Below are 17957 nucleotides of genomic sequence, written 5' to 3'. Positions count from 1 at the left end.
GCAATTCAGCACTGAGACTATCACAAGATTAATGCAGATTTTAAAATATCAGTGGTTGAGTATCAAGTAGAATAGTATGAAATGTTAATCACATCTCTAAGACGGAACTCTAAAAATGAATTAGAAAAGTGTCAATCTCAAGAGCCCATTAAATCCAGCAAATCGAAGGGGCAGTCTGAAAAATGAGACAAGAATGATATTTAGATCTATTTCCAAAATACTTCAATTTGATACTCCTAAACTTAGGAGAAACATAATTTCTGGTTTCCCTAAAGTGAAGTGATCTTTGGCCTTCAAGTAAAAATCACAGAAAGAAGCTCCTCCTATTTGCCTTGGTGGTGGTGGGGGGAGGGGTGGGTAGAAGAAAGGGAAGCTGTTGTAAAACAAATTTCTAAAGCATAAGGACTTACCTGTTTCCATTTTCCCATCCTGCGCGGCAGGCCCATCCGGAATCACACTTTTCACCTGCAGAAACTCATCAGGCTCATCTCCACCAATGATGGTGAATCCAAAACCCATGTTGCTCTTTTTTAGGGTGGTGCTGAGGAATGTTCCCTTCAACTGGGATGCATCCCGGGTGAAGAGTGGTTTTTCTACATTGGCCAATATAAGTTAAAAAAGAAAAAGCATATTTAAGGCAAGTTCGTACACAGGGGAAAGCCAGTTTCTGAGCAGCCGTCCCAGGGGTAAGGGTGGGTGTCTCCTGTAGTAAAAGCAAGCAGGCAGTGAAGGCAGGAGCTGAATTTTTAGTACTTTCTGCAAACACAGAGCAGTCCCAAGCATCCCGGAAAGGCGAAAAAGCTGCTTGGTTTGTAGCTTTTCCGTCAAGTCAGTGTTTCCATTCACCAAAGCAGCCCTCCTTGGGCTTTTTTAAAAAAGGGCCAAATCAACAGGCCATCAAAGCCTATAGATAAAGAGGAGCCCAAATCATCCAGACACATCTGGATACATTCCTTTTTCTAAAGGAGTCCAAGCAGGAGGTGCCTGTCAGTGGCGGGTCCTGCCTAAAACTTTGAAGGGATTAAACTGGAAAACCAAAATGGACTGTTTTATTTTTAAAAGAATAAATCATCGAATCAAATGTCTAAACTATTTAGAAGGAGTACCTGGATGTGGGACTGAGTTAACTTTTGCTTATATTGTGAGATGCTATAAAGATAACTAGATAAAGCTCTACTGCCCTTATGGTGTTTAGTATACTCTAAAATGTGAGCAAAAGACAAGCCAATATTTCTATATATCATTATGAATGTAAAGGTAACACATTTTGTAACAATATGTTGATACACTCAAATCATATACCTAAACACTCTGACCATAACGAGAACCCAATCATTTGGGTTTGAGCACCAATTTGTTACATGATACAATTTCCCAGCTATGATCTGTAATAAACATATTCCTAAGCATATTACACGCTTTAAAAATAAAGTCATGGTAGGAAATAGAATTAGTATCTGCTTTAAATGTTATCTCAGTCAAGTGTGTATACACACACACACACATACAAAGTATATACATGTGCCTATATGCATACAGTTATACATTTTCGGTGATATGATTTGATATTCTAACGCCAAACTGCAGATAGGTACTTAGCTAAGTATTTTAGTGCTTTTGCTGCTGTTATATTTTGGTTGATATGTAATAGATACAATCAATCATCATACTGGAATTTTATCTCATGTATTCACATGTCCCATAGGTCTGCATTAAAATATACATAATATATAATATATATATAATATATAATATATATATAATAGGTCTGCACATATATATATAATTATTCTCTATTTTATATTTAAGTTTATGTTCTTTCCATTAAAATGTAAATGAAAAATGCATTTTGATCTTGCCATCTACGTTTCTTTGATGAACATAACATTTTAGGAGTGGAGCAAAGTTACTGTGAGACCTTTACATTCTTGGCATTTATGCTGTGGGGGTGCGGTATTCGTGCTCTCATTTATAAGTAAGATCCCCCCAGACGTGAAAAGTTTGTGCAGCAACTCATCCCACTACGTGGCTCGAAGGTGTGGTCAAGGGCAGCAGGAAGCCCCCGACAGACGGATGGACATACCGAAGGGCCAGGGCCTCCTGGCGTGGTCGCGCAGATAGTAAGACAAGTCATTCACGCTGCGCGACCTCTCGGGGACCGCGCGAGGGCGGGTGGATGTGGGCTTAGGTAATGTCCACCAGGAACCGTCTACTGTCACAAAGGAGAACAATCCTTATTCTTGTGCGTGGTCTTTTGAGGACAAGCCTAGGGGTCTCTATGAATCTGCACTTTATGGTCCACTTTCCCGTCCCACTATCAAAACCCAGGAGTCTCCTCCCGGCACGGTGCTGCACATTCCTCTAAGGTAGGCCGGGAGGCTGTAAGGAAGCCACGGAGCCCCGCAACCATCCAGCTAAAGCTAGGAGAGGGGTTTGGGGAAAGCAAATCATCTTCTGAAGTTGTCCCAGCTAAAGGCAGATCTGGAAGAGCAAGCAGTTTGGTAGATCATTTCTCTCTTTGAAACATGGCGGGTGGACCTGGTACTCACCTCGGAAAGCCGGCGCCTGCAGGGGCTTTGTTCCAAGTTCCGTGTGGGGCATGTTATGTTGCTGTAGCTTCCTTTTTGCTTCCAGGACAGGGTTTTCAAACTGTGTTCTTCTATTTATGTGGCTGAGGAATAAAATTTCAAATTAGGCTAACAGTGGGGCAATGTCATTTAAGAGAACATATGTAGAGTCCTACAGAGAGCAGGCGGTTAAGGGACACCTTGTGTGATCTGTCAAGTGCCCCACCGGGCCATGAGGTCAGGCCTCTGCTGGGGCTGGCCTGCGTACAACACACATTTCTGTGACAGGAGCAGAGTTCTCAATGCCTCCATCATATGTTATTGTATTTAAATTATGCATGACTCCGCCAAAAGAACTAGAATATGTGCTTGCTTTCTGGTCTCCTGTGTTAGTTTGAGGATGAGTTCGATGCATTAAAATAAATGGTCAGCAAATGAAATTTATACTGCATGGTGTCGCAAAGAGGATCTTCTAAGCTTTGCAAAGTCCCCATATCTAATAAGATAAGTTAAATCCACTGATGACTAGCAACCAGCATTCACACTTTTTAGAGTCAGACAGACCTGGTTTGAAGGGCTGGGATAGAGAAGGACAGATTCCCAAGGATATCTGCACAAGTCATAGGATACCTGTTTTGAAGGGGGGCTTGATGCTTGTGTCAGTCAAAAGATAAGTATTCACAGTTGGCATAATGAGATGATAAACTCGTAGACAGCAGACTCAAGTGTCTTGAAGCAGCTGCGGATCAGCTAACCCGAGGGCTGATAGTATAAGGATCCCTTATAGCCTCCTTACAGCCTAATGAATTCTTGTATGAAATTTAGAGCTCCTTGTCCTTGGAGAGGGTAGGAACTAAAAAAACGCTGCCTAGAGGCAGTGACACATAGCTCTTTCTCTAGGATATAAATGCCCCCGTGGGAGGGCTGACATATACATTGGTTTTTGCTCTTTGTACAAACAGAAATAGAATTATGGTAGGAAAGCCTGACGACCAAAGAGGAGTTAGAAGACGAATGAACAATTCTGGGTACTTAACTCTGTGCTAAGTACTGCAGATATATTTTCTCAATGTAGTTAAACAACAGTCTTCAGCTGGAAACATTGCTATTTTAAAGGCAATGAGCCTGACACACAGGAGGTCTAAATCTCATGCCCAGTTAAGTGGCCAGGCTGAGATCTGACCAAAGGCAATTCTTATCCACACACCTTCTCTTTTTGATGTACAAGTTCTCACTGGCAAGTGCACTTTTTTTTTTTTAAGATTTTATTTGAGAGAGAAAGGAAGAGTGAGAGAGAGAACCAGCAGGAAGGGGAGGGGCAGGGGGAGAGGGCCGAGCAGACTCCCTGCTGAGTGGGGAGCCTGACACCAGGCTTGATTCCAGGTCCCTGAGATCATCACATGAGCTGATGGCAGATGCTTAACTAACTGAGGCACCCAAGCACCCCATTTGCACACATATTTAATGGGCATGCATGCACACACACACAGAGAATCTTCTCATTATGTCTTCTAAAAGTACATATAAGAAAGAAAAGGAGGCAAAAGAAGCAACAACCAATTTTCTATTATAATAAATCAGATAATTCCTAGCGAGACAGAAAAGCAGTCTTCAGAAACAGGATAAGATGACTGCTGTATTTATAATCTCTTCCTCGTGGGAGGCAGGGTAGGGTAAGCCGCCTGCCACACAGGCTCCGGAGTCTACTGGCCCTGGATTCAAAATCTACCTCTATGACTTGCTTAGCTGTGTGATTAAACCTTCATCTGTCATACAGACATACGACCGTCTTCCTCCGGGGGAGGTCGTGAGAGTTCAAGGAAGCAGTGAATGCTGGCACAGGGGAGCAAACAGAGACAGTTCGGGAACTAGCAGTAGCCACCTGCCACCAGCATCACCACGTTCTCACCACCATCACTGTCAGCATTTTGAGTCCACAGGAGAGGCTTTGGGCGGGGGGTGGGGTGGGGGAGGTGGGGGGTTGAAGAGCACCAGGCCGTTCTCTAACATTGCTTCTGGTGCCGTGTAGGAAGAGGGTGCTTTACGACAACCTCCTTTGGTAATGGCAGTCCCCAGGATGGACTTCAAAGTAAATCTGTCTTATGTAAAATTACTTCCCATTGGAAGTAAATACTACTGTCATGCTCTTATGCACCAAGGAGTCCGCGTGATCTGTAGCATGTAGTGAACGACGGCATGGGATCTTACAAAACTTCTTCGCCTGGGAGACTCTGACAGCCCCACCGGATTTCAGAAGGATCAGAGTTTGAGGCCTCTCTTGCCTTTTCTCCGCTTTCGTGTAACCCTCTTATTAAAATCCTTTGAAATCTTCCTATTCCCTAAAGAAACATTATTCCTGACTTTGCCCTTCCTTATCTCTGTAGCTTCCCCTTCAGCTGCAGCACCACACGCCCGACTCTCGCTGACAACACTGTGTCAATCCCCTTATCCTTCCACGAGAATTTCAGCATGCAATACTGCAGCCCTTGAAGCAAGACTACCTGGGTGGGAGGTGGCATCCTGGACAAATTACTCATCTCCAGAAGCATCGATATTCTCGTGTGGTACATGGGGATATTAGTATCTGCCTATTGGGATTGCTGTGAGGACCAGAGAAAAAATGTTTGCAAAGCACAGATACATAGGGAAGACCCTGCAATTGTAAGGTCCAGTGATTGTTTATTCTTCAAGGTCTAGCTCTTCTTTTTCACTGTTATTAACGAGGGCTGCTGACAGGGTCATTATGATGATGCTTTTCCCATCTGTGCTAGAGCTCCTTCCCTAGCCTCCCCTAGCAACACGGCCAGCCTGTGTCACACTCTTTCCCTTGGCTCTCATAAGATCTTGAACAGACGTCTCTTGTCACAGTTTATTTATTTATTTATTTTCTTATAACCTGTCTCATCACTGGGAGGATTTGCAGTACTTTTAAGGAACAAAAACAACAGAAAGTAAACAAAATCTGGGTGACAGGAGTTGAATCTGGGTAGATCAACAGACAGAGCTGATCATATAGGACCCTATTTGGTTGCTAGCGTTATGTTATGAATTAGCTTTGAGCTTTCAAGCCACTAATTCAATGGGACAGAGAAACTGGTTATTTTCTTCAGAGTATTTAAGTGAAACTCAAGACATTCAGAGGACATAGTATTCCTGTTACTGAGTCTTATAAGTATTTTTCCTCCAAGTCTGGCAGGGAGAGCTTTCTCTGATGTCATTAATATACAGTATCCTAAATGATAATTTCACAATAATGAATTTCACAAACTATCATACTGTATTTTACAATTTCACAAACTTATCATACTGTATTTTAATAGCTTTCATGTGTATTTCCTTCTATAGATTATGCACACCTGTATGCAGGTTCTATGTGTTCATCTTTGTATGCTAAGCATTGGACACACTGAAAGATGATATTTTTGTTTGTTAAATAGCTAAATGATGAGTGTGTGTTTCAAGACTTGTTTACTAATATATGTTAGTAATTTTGAGCAACCAAGAAACAACTTTGAAGTACACAGAAAGATGTGCTCTCTTTATTTCCTGTCCCATTTCCGTTCTCCTAGGTCACCGTTTATCACATGTGTAACTTTATCTTACAGAAAATACAAGAACATTCTGGAATACATTTCTATATACAGTTGGGTTCCTTCAACTGCCATCTGCATGTTAATTATTTCCTTAGGAAAGCCAAAGCATAGCCACCTGCTTTACGGACACTATTTTGAAAATACGCCATTCGTCACCAAAGTGAGTTTCTAGAGTTGACAGGGAATGAAAATACCAATGAACTAGTCTGGCATGCTTGGGTGTGGCTTTAGTATCCTAAACTAATTGCTACAGAACATGCACATCGTCAGAAATGAAGACATTCATTCAAAATGTAAAATGCTCCCAAGCTTAAAAAGGCCTATCACAAAGAAATATGATTGTTGCTGCATAAGAAAGCAGTGTCTTTCTTGTGCTTCCAGAATGAATAGTTTCGAGTCCTTTTAGCAAGGATTTGGGAATCTTACAATGTGTACAAAGCATGTGAATGACAAATGCCGTCATCCTTCTCATTGTTTAGGCTCTGGGAGATAATTGGTAGCTAGTTCATCTAGCTTCCATATAAAACAGCACCTGGGGTGCCACCAAGAGTTCTTACCTTTTAATCCTATCAGTCTACTGTCATATTTTACGAATCTTTAGGTGGTATGAGCTAAGAGGATATAAGTCATATTCTGCAGTGGGTATATCAGAACAACCCTGCTTTTCCTTCACAAAAAAGGAAGGACTACCGACGTGAGATGCCTCCATGTTGGAATGGCAAAGGGATGAGGATGTTCAAAGACGGGATTCCACTGCCTTCTCTCTTTGCTCTTGTGTTCACTCGCTTGTAGTTTAACCTCCTCCTTTCACTATGAAATGGAAACTTAAAATAAGTTCGTATGTGGCAGTGCGTTGTAGTTCTAATTCAACCCGAGGAGCCTAAAAACAAGCAAACCAACAACAGCAAAACCAGAAGAGACTCAGGTCCACCCTAAATCAACAGAGCCATAATCTCAGAATGATGTACAGGCATTGGCATTAAGAAACTTCCCAGGTAACACCAGTGTGCAACGAGGGCTGAGATCTCCTTGTGAGTTAGAAACTGAGAAGGTACAACGGAGTTTCTTGCCTGCTAAGATTTATGTGGAAGACTCTTTTTCTGTAGGTGGCCTTGAGGAGTGCTAGGAAATGCTACTTTGGCTCCAGAAGAGAAGACTTCTAGTATTAGAAGATTCATAACATGCACAGAGGAGCAAAAAATATTTGCATCTGATCGAATGATATGCTGTCAAGAGGAGTCCCAGGTCAGGGTCCTGTTTGACTGCTGCCTTCTTCACTGAGGGAATGCAAGAATCAGGAGGAAAGCTGTACACCCTAAGCCCATCAGCATGCCCAGGCAGGTCTGCTGGTCATCAAGGTCACCATGTAACCCCCAATGCCAGCATTCCCTCCGTATCATAGCCTCCTCCCACCCCACCTTGCTTCTCCTTGGTTTTTGGAGAGGGGAACTTTTAGTGTACAGTCACAAACAGGGTCTTTTGTACCCCTTGGCTACTATCCCACCATCTTGATTTCAGTGAACAGTTTAGAGACAGATCACTGGGTCAATGTGAGACAGAGAAGGGTGCAGCTTTCAAGTAGACGTTGTGCAACAAGTGAAATGTTTGCAAGGTTGTCAAGGTGGCTACAGTAATTACTCTACACACTAGGTGGCCAGTGCTCAAGAAATATTTACTGAGTAAGTAAATGGATGGGAGGCAGGCATCCATGAGAGGTGACAGACCTCACTGGTTTCCAGTTTAACGCTCCCATAAAATATATCTGTGACAGAACTCTATGTGAAGCTTAGGGCCAGCTTATGTGATATAACCAGTTTGGGTAAAGACTCATGAAATCCTTCAAAACAGAGAATCTCCCAAGACATTCTTGTGAAAGGTGAAAATGTCAGCCTACTACGGTGATGGAAGATTTGGAACTGAGAAGCTGGGAAGTAGCAGCTGCTATCTTGTGTTATACTAGAATTGTGCTCACATGAAAAAGCACTATGTGAGGGACAAAGTGAGGGAGCCCAGGGAGGCAGCCAGTCACTGCTGAGCATGGGAAAATTGGCTTGGGATTTGGGGTTGTGGCTCAGTATATGATTTCTTCTATGTTAAGCTCCTTTGGAGGCTTCCCAAAATCTATTTTACCTGGAGCATTTTTTTTTTTTAACAGTAATTCCTGTATGGAATCAGAGTATGAATTTCCTGGTGGCTTGGAATTCCCTAGGTTTTCTGTGACCCCACTTCTGATTCCCACACTTCTGGGTGGTCAGGAAAGCCGCAGATCACTTCCTCACATCTGAACCCCTAGAAGGCAGCTGCTGTGGCAAACACAAACACTACACCCCCTACATGTATATTTGATTCATTGTAAAACAAGCCTCGAGAAGACTCCATAAAGCTTTCTCTACGATCAGGTTTTACGTAGTAAAAATTACTTCATGCTTTGGAAACCAAGAGAGGATTATAACCCTATGGGGATCTCCTGGGGTCAACCTTCTTCTCCAAAGGCGGGGCAGTATATCAAGAGCTTGGTCACAGTAGTACTGTCGCTGGGATTCGTCCAAGCCTCACTGCATCTTAGGTATGTGACCTTGAGGACATCAATTACCCTTTCTGTGCTTCAGAGTTTTTCTCTGTAAAGTTGGGATAAAAGTAATACCTGCCTCATAGAGTCATGCATATTAAATGAATTTAAATGAAGAAATCACTTCAGACCAGTACCTGGATGTAAGTAGTCGATAAATGCTATCATGATTCATCAAATATTTGTTTCTCAAATACCCTGCTTAGCACTATGAAAGAGGGTGGAGGGAGGGACAAAGTTCAATGAAACACAAGTCTAGTAGGGAAGATAAAACAGGAACAAAAAGAATTATAAAATAGGGCTTACATAATAGAAAATATGCCTTGAAAAGCTAAAATTTAAAAGTACTAAAGGCAAATGTTTTAAATATACTTTATTTTAAAATATGGGCTTTGGATAAAGGGAAGAATTGAATCTATTTTACTTGAAGCATTCTTTTTTTAACCGAATAATTGAATCTTACCTGTTGAAAGATTTCTTCCCAATTCTAAAACTTAAGTGATAATTTTCTTTGTATTAATGTCCATTCATTATCCCCTCCTGTACCTGAGGGTAATGTGAGTTTGCTTTGTGAATGTGGGTAAGACTGAGTCATTCACATATTACTTGCTCCTGCTCTTTCTGGACAAAAGGGTGTCTGACCTGGGGATATACCATTGAGGTGGGTGGTGGAATCATAGCCAACTGAGGAGAGTAGCCATATGTTAGCACTGCGACTCTCACAGCTAAGGAGTCTGTCCTCATGAGACTGAACCTACATTTTCAGATAAGTGAACTCTCTCTCCCCTTCTCTGGTAGTAGTTCTAAAGTTACATACTTAAGACACTGGTCTGTAATATGTATTTTACATATAAGGGCTATTTATCACTTAGCCAGTACTATTTACAAATCCCACGGACAACTTGATATTTTACTGCTGGCGGAAATAAAATGTGCACTGCCAAGCATGACATGAAGTTCCCGAGACCTGCAAGACACCTAGCCTCATTTTCAAAAATTTCAGAGCCACTGGGCATGCATTTAAAAATGTTTTCTACTGATGAATCACTAAATTCTACCTCTGAAACTAATGAAAAAAATTTAAAAATGTTTTCTATTCATCCCTTCTTATTCCCATAAAATGTCTTTCTTAAATGTTACTGCTGGGAGCAATATTATTATCATCAAAGGTATTTCTAAATTTTGGTTTCTCAATTGAGCCTAAGTACTGAGTAATAAACATCTTAGAGGTAAGACAGAGCTTATCTAGAGGAAAACTAAAAGACTACACTATTGCAGGATCTTTTTGTATTAAGAGACAAGGCTAATGCATCGTCTTCCACTGGTATCTGCTAACACAGACTGAATGGCTTTGTCCTTCAGATCTCATATAGAAGGTCACTAATTTATCAGTTCTGTCAGTGAGGACACAAACGTGAATATGACACAACCCTCTCAGCGATGGGGTGCTTTACTCCACTGGGGAGACAAACAGGTCAGGGGATCAACCACCCCAGTTTTGTAGGACTAAGGGATTTCCTAGGGCATGAGACTTTCAGGTTTTTTTAACTTTTTTTTTTTTTTAACTTAAATTCAAGTAGCCAACATATAGCTCAGTTATTCATTAATCGCACCCAGTGCTCATCACATGATATGATGAGACTTTCAGTTTTAAAAGTGCGACAGTATTGGGTAAATTGGGACAAGAAGAAAAGGCAGCTTTAGCTTTGTCTGCTGGTTCGGGGACAGCCTCACCAAAAAAGCCACACTGAAGCAGATTCTAGGATGCATTTTGCCAGATGGAGGGGGCACTTCAGGAAGAGACTAGTGCATACAAAGGTGCTCAGGAGTATTCAGTCCTGCTTAGCTAGAGTAGGAGGCGAGTGAATACACAGGCATGTGACTGCCCACGGCTGGCACAGGAGCAGGAGTCAGGACGAGGGGATGAAAGCTATAAGCCTAGAAAATTAGCTGTAAGTCATGGTGCGGGGTGTGGTTTTGTCAGAAAGTCTCCCCACTTCCATCAGGACTCTCGTCTGGGGGACAGCTGTAGCTCTCAAAGTCTCTGTCGTGGAGGAGGTGCCTTGGGGGAACTTGGGGGGCCACAGTATGAGTGTTACCCTATCGACCAAATAGGAAAGTTGTGGTGCTCCCTGAAATCCTCAATCATTTTTGCATCACTTACTGGCCACTCCAGTGCACTACGTATTGTTGCTGCCTGGGGCTCTGAGGGTAAGTAAGAGATGCTCCAGGACTGTGAAGCATCACATGATCCAGGAAATTAGACGTTACTGTGTGCTGGGAGATGTGAGCATAATCTGACCTGTAATATGCTCTTTGTTGAACTGGGTTCCGACTGATTAATAAATTATTTATGAGATGTTAAAATGTGAATCACACTACAGGCTAAGCCTGCTGAACTCCATATGTCACTCAGACAATGGTAGACACGTACAACCACGGATACAGGAGTACTTTGGGGCCTGACTCGAAGGAGTGTCAAAGAATCGACACAGACACTCAGAATAGTGAGCAATCATGCAGGTAACATCATTGATGTCTGCAATTATCCAGGAAGGAGGAAGCCAGGTAGAGTGCTAGTAAAGAGGGATGGATAAGACTGGGGCAGGACATTGGCCAATTCTCACAGTCAATAGGACAGGAAGAAACTCCAATTCCATATAATATCAAAACTCCCAAAGTTTCTAGCTCCAATTACCATAGTAAGAAAAAATATAAAAAAGTATTATGCTCAACTATTGGTTCTTTATTACTTTCCAGACCAGGGAGAAATAAAATACACAGCAATTCCTTTTACATGCTAGAAAGTTATGCAGGAAGAATTAGAAAACCTGACAAAATTAAAAAAAAAAAAACAACTTTTATTTTTGAAAATCAGAAAACACTTTTATTGTGATAAACCAACTGTATTGTTTTATCACAGCAAATAGCCTGAGTGTGGGCAGGAGGCTTTCATTCTGAGAACTGAAGGACCCTGGGAAGAAAGGCATGGGGGAAAAACTGTAGTCGGAATAGAGGATAAAGGTTCAGCAGAACCAAGAGCAAAGAAAGGTGGAAATAAGTCTCTTAATGTTTTTTTTTAAGATTTTATTTATTTATTTGACAGAGAGAGAGAGACAGCGAGAGAGGGAACACAAGCAGGGGGGGTGGGAAAGGGAGAAGCAGTCTCCCCACTGAGAAAGGAGCCCAATGTGTGCCTTGATCCCAGGACCATGGGATCATGACCTAAGCCAAAGGCAGATGCTTAACTGACTGAGCTACCCACGTACCCCTGCTTCACAGTTGTTTTCAATAGATTGCTTTTTAGGGAACAAGTATTATTGCAGAGTTTTCTGTAATTAGCACACGATCTCTAAAGTTATGCCGTTATCAGAAGAGCAAAACTTCATAAAGATTAGGTGACAGTTTCATGTTGCCTTAATGGGGTATGTATTTTCACATAATATGTTTGTTCCTTTTCATAATACACATGCAAGTTTGGGAAATTTAGGCCCCCCACATTGGGCCAAGTCTGTATTTTTCATTCTGAATCTCTAAATAAGGAAGATGAAAGGTGTGATGTTGAATATTTCAGAAGAACATTCCATTTTGCACACTTTTAAAGTTACTTTGTTCTTGCTCTGATTTAAATTATTTAATAGATGTCACAATTTGGTGGAAAAAAAACCAATTGTTTGGAGAATAAATGTCAGTCTTGTAAAGAAAGGAGAAAATAAAAGGAGAGTGGTAAATGGTAGAGGGGGGTGGGAACTAAATTTGTTGAGCAAATGCTATAAGCCAAACCCTCAGCTAAACAGGTTCCATACTTTTCATTCACCTACTCCTCAAAAAGGGTCAGCAATTTTCTGCAGATCTCACAGTAAGGGGCAGATGCATGATTCACACCCAGCTCTGGGTAGTGCCAAATCTAACAACACTGATTTACGTGGCTCTGACACAAATATACTCTTGCTTTTCAAGTGACATAACTTATGTATACACAGGCATGGGCTGTTTGGTAATCGTTAATATACTTTGCCCAGATGATTCTGAATTTCTTTTTCCCAGGATTCACTGTGAAACTGGTAATTTCACAGGATTGTAAATTACCTGCTGATTTTCTGAAGGCAAACATTTTGATAATACAGCACATTATTTTGATTAGTACATATATATTTTTTTAATAGAAGCCAAAGACTATGTACCTAGAAATACGGGTTTCTATGTGTATGTGTATGCATATATGTTTTGCTTACTGTGAAAAATGTAATGGTAATGAGAACACGGGCAAGAAGCCAGGATCCCTGGCTTTGTATAATATAGTTTTTAAGCCAGACGAGTCTCCTTCAAGGATTACCTTTTCGATTCTTTTAGGGTCAATCCTAACTCAATTTTCTTGAATGGTGCCCTTAAAATTCTAGAAGTTGAACATGGGCCATGACTCTGGCAATTATGATGTTGATAATAAGATGATTCTGCACTAGTATTTATGAATAGGTTAAAGTTGTATGTGAGTAAGAATGAGGTCGTCAATAACACAAATATGCATGTCTTGTCTCAGATTCTGAAAAGGGCATGTTAGGTCCTGCTGAGGTCCAGTGATACAATAAGAAATGAAAATGAGATACTTACTCAGCAGGAAATTCCTTACATGCTAACACAGTAGGATGTGGAGCGCTGGTGAACTCTCTCCCCCTGACCCGCTCCTAATAGGCACCTGTAAGCTGTGGACTCGTGAGGAATAATGGGGGAAAGGGGAGCCACCTGCCCTCTCTGCCATCCTCAATCTCACGTGGACCTCTCGGGTTTCACTAACATGAAAGCCACTGACGATGAGTCTTAAGTTGTCATTCTCTCCTATTTGGGGGACCAAATCACTCTCTGGGGTTTAAGCTACATTTGAAGATTAGATGGGCCACTCACTCACTACCTTTGTGAAATTCCCCTAATATATCCAAACTACAACTGCCCATCTGGAAATATCCTATTCACCTCATAGGACTGTTTTGAAGAACACACAGATAAAACATATGAAAATGTCTAAAGATGAAACATGATGTGAACTAAAGTTGATTTTAGTATCATTGTTATATTCAGAGTACAAGAGTTAAGTATAGCCTAAATATGGGAAACATAAAGTCTCTAAATTCCTGTCCTGGGTTATAACTCTATTCTGCCACCTACTAGCTTGACGGCTTGCCCACAAAACAGAAATAACAGCATCGAAAGTAAAATGTCATGGTGATGATGATGATTAAATGAGTTATGTAAGACAGCAACTCCCTACCAAGTGCTTACTAGATGGTAGCTATTAATATCATTTTTCTGGGCTGACTAATAGTTACTAAGTATTTACACATTAAGTCAATGCCACAAACTAAATTACTAAGTAATATCAGAGGGAAAAGGACAATTATTCCTATCATTTTATCTATCTGAAACTATACACACATTTTTTTTTTTGCACCCAATTAAAACAGAAGAAAGTGAAGTAAGAACAGGATGAGGAGACTGTCAGCCTCCGTACATGAGTGCTGTGCTTAATGGAAATTTGAACTAACGTTTTAACGTTATGGCAAATTTAACACATGGTACTTAATAAACTGTCAGAAACTACACACCTAATGTGAGTTTCTTCAAGACTAATTCAGTGCGAAACCAACTGTATTGGTTTATCGCAGCAAATTGACTTTCTTTTGCCTCTAGTAGATCCAGTTAACCTTCTAAGCCACAGAATAATATTTTTCCTTGACAATTTTAAAGTTCATCTTACTTAGCCAGATTGAGTTTAAACGTGAAATTCGATAATAAAACTTTCTGTAATCCATCTGTTTTTATTATACAATTAGTTGAGTCTATTGTAATACAATTTCACCTAGTTAAATATGAAGTCGCCTATTAAATACTAGTAATAAATAATGTATAACAATGTGACTTCATATCATAAAAAAGGGGGCAACAATATTCCCTTTGAATGCATTCAGCCTTTAAAATGTGAAAAATATAGTTCTTATGCTGACTTTTTGTTTATAAGCTTATCTTTATCTTTGTGCCCTTTTAACAACAATTGTAATATCATTTCATGTCTGTAGATATCAAAAACATTTATATTTTTTTCATAGCTTTGTAAGGAGATTCTATTATAACCATCCACCCTTTTAGGAAGCCTTCTTTTCCTAACACTCATGTGATAGTGTTGTTAAAACCATTAAAATAATTTTTTTAAATGGCTGATATATATGTTATTGTCTAGCCAAATAACAAATGGAAATTAAAAGAAAATGCTTTCAAATTTTAAGTATGCTCTGATCAGCAGTTATAATGAGAAAATAATGAGGCTCATACAGGAAAATGGCCAAAGTTAGCCTTGTTAACACAGGTGCAGTGGATATTCCTTGAACTAGAAGAGACCTTAGCAATCACTTAATCCAAACCACTCATTTGACAGAAAAAAGCCAGGGAGGTTAAGTGTAATTTTGTACTTGCCTGTGAATTCAGAATCATGGATGCAAAAAGGACAACTATTACTAACATCATCGTCTGTGACACAACATGAATTCTGAAAAACATTATCTGCATATTGAAAAAGATGAGATTAAAGTTCTCATGTGGGGGTGGAAGGCATTACATTTTACCCACTTAGGGTGACCAGCCTGCCTTTTATTCAGTAAACAGGCTGCCCAAAGAGTGACATCAATCAGCCACTTCCTCGGTTGGACTAAGCTCCCTCATCTCTCTGCCAGTATTCGCATCTCTCTGAGATGAATGTGATTCCAGTTATGTATCTATTAAAGATCTAAAAGACCTGCATGCCAGCCAAATACTTTAATTCCAGAAAGAATTCTTTTCTAATACCGAAGGGGGGGAAATGGTTGTGTTGTTTCACTACGTTAGTTTTCAACATGCCGTGATCCTGCGGGATTTTTAAGATAATTCTGACTCTATGCAATTTTCACTTTATGTGCTAACTTTAGAACTTAGTCTCAGTCTAAGATATGATTCCAAAGTATGTGATGATCCAGCGTGGTAGCATGAGACAACAATCCACAGTTCACCCACAAGAAGCCTAGCATGTTTAAGCCAGAGAGAGAATAACTAAGCTATATAAGCTAATTGTCGTACACATTCTAGAATAATAACAATGATCTCTTTGTGTGTTATATAACATTGCCTTGGCAAGAGGCAAGCAGGATTGTGCCATGAAAGATGGCGGTAGCTTTCTCTGGGTTGTCTCTCTATGAGCTACATTGGACTGGGGTCCCCTCTTCCAGCAGGAGGGACAGCACTCCCCACAGGCTCTGCGTCTTCTCAGTGCAGGAATAAAACTCACCACACAGCTCACACCTGGCTCAAAAGGTTGTCTGTGACCCCTTTGGGCAGCAGTCCCTCAAATGCAGGCTGTCTTCCCTGACTGCATAAGGATAGGTTCAAGTTCTCACAGCCCTACAAAAATGGGGAAGAAGGAGTAAGTGTGGTCTTTCCTTGGGAGCATGCAGTACGGTGTTTCCAGTTCTGACCATTCCTGTCCTCTCTCCCTGGGATGATGAGAACTCAGGGACTGTGCCCCCACATTGCTGCCTCTCCACTAAGTTCCCCTGCTTTGTGCTACTGCGCTACATGCCTGTGCTTAACCTCTGCAGAAGCACCTCACCAAGAGCCCAATTTAATTTGCTAGATTAAAAAAAAAAAATGCCTAAACACAAACAACTCCTCCCAAAGTGTTTATGAATATATTCACAAATACATTCTCAAAGAAAATCTGATGCTGGAGTGATAATTCCCCTGTCTTTTATAACTGACTTCAAGACAAACAAAATAATCCATTAGAATTATAAAAATTATCTTTTTTTTTTTTAAACATTTATAAGTAACTCTGAGGCCAAGGGTGAATAATTCATTGTTATTTGTAAAATTTCACCTGCAGTTAAACTAATTTAAACTTCTGAGTACTCAAAACATTCTTCATTTGGAACCCAAAGATTTGTTAAATAAGGTGGTTTATGAGATCAAACAGTTGCTAATAAGAGTGTTTCTAATTACAGAGTCAAGTTTTCTTTCCTTCATTTGCAAAGACATTCAGGGGAAGAGAAGGTAACTAGAATACAGAGCACATTTTAATCAGATGAGAATGAGCCAGCAGTGGTGGAGGCCCTCACAGCATGAAAAATTACCTCTAACCTCAGGTAAGGAGTGGATGAGGGCTGTGCATTCAGATCTTGACTGGGTGGTTGTGGTAAGAGGATGGGACCTGGGACTTCATTTTGATTGAATGGATCACAGTTTAAAAATATTTGAGAGCTCTGGCATGAAGAATAAAAGAAAGCCATAAGCCTTTGTACAGATCTGTGGTTGAACCATAGTGTAAAGTAATTTAATAACAACTGAAATTTTATATAATATCAGGAAGGGGCAGAGGAGGGAAGTAGGATTCACCAGTTACAAAGTATCAGAAATACTAATGTAATGTAAAGAGCATAGGCCTGGGGCTAGGGTGTGTCCCTCACTTATGAGGCTAGATTGCTTTTTTTCTTCCAGGCTTTTGAAAGGAGTGATGCTACAGAGTCTGAAACTGGCCTGGCTCAGAGCAAAGAAGGTAAAAATGGAAGGCTGCCGCCTTAGCACAAAAGAGCTGCCTATAATTCAGAAATCAGGTATCCCATATTTACTTCGAAATATTTGTTCCTTTTTTTTTTTAAACTGTGAAGTGAACTGATATAAGCTTGTTTAATAAATACGAGAAAACATTTCATAAAGTATAGACACTTTATATTAATGTAAAAACATAGCTACTCTACTGAACTGTCTCTCTTAGTTCTATGAGGCATTAGGCTTCATCAGGCTTCAACCTTACTAGCCATATGGCCTTGGAGAACTCAATGAAGTCCTCAGAGGACTGGTTCCTTCTTTTGTAAGTGCTGTGATTGTCAGCTGGGATAACAGATGTGAAGACATATTAAAAGTTAAAATAGTGCCTTAAACATTACTGTCTCTACTATTACTTTCATAAATCCCCAGTTACGTAAGGTGACATGTACTATAGATAATTATGACAAAAATAACATCCTTGCTGATTATTCTGAAACCTCAACCCTTTAGAAAGCCAAAGAGACCTCATACTCTGCAGTCCTTGCTTTATCATTTCCAGAGGCTTATGGAATTATCACTAATTCTAAAGGAAAAGCATTCTTTATTCCACATGGCATGCTCTCACCATGAGATTAAATTACATATTTCTTATAAATCAAATAA

At 40.4% G+C, this 17957-nt stretch overlaps 1 protein-coding gene across 7 annotated transcripts in view; it reads right to left on the bottom strand.

Moving 5' to 3' along the window:
- MAGI2 (membrane associated guanylate kinase, WW and PDZ domain containing 2) overlaps window positions 1–17957 on the bottom strand; it is a 1351061-nt gene that overhangs the window by 299350 nt on the left and 1033754 nt on the right. For all 7 annotated transcript variants that reach the window (XM_032873261.1, XM_032873263.1, XM_032873262.1 and 4 more), the window contains 2 exons: window positions 2550–2671; window positions 411–593 (listed from right to left, as the gene is read on the bottom strand). In XM_032873261.1, coding sequence (XP_032729152.1) covers window positions 411–593; window positions 2550–2671 — 305 coding nt within the window. The remainder of the gene's footprint in view (window positions 1–410; window positions 594–2549; window positions 2672–17957) is intronic.

The sequence above is a fragment of the Lontra canadensis genome, unplaced genomic scaffold, assembly GCF_010015895.1.
Source record: "Lontra canadensis isolate GAN:19392208 unplaced genomic scaffold, GSC_riverotter_1.0 scaffold48, whole genome shotgun sequence".
Classification (NCBI taxonomy): Eukaryota; Metazoa; Chordata; class Mammalia; order Carnivora; family Mustelidae; genus Lontra; species Lontra canadensis.
This window is presented reverse-complemented; position numbering and strand designations above follow the sequence as displayed.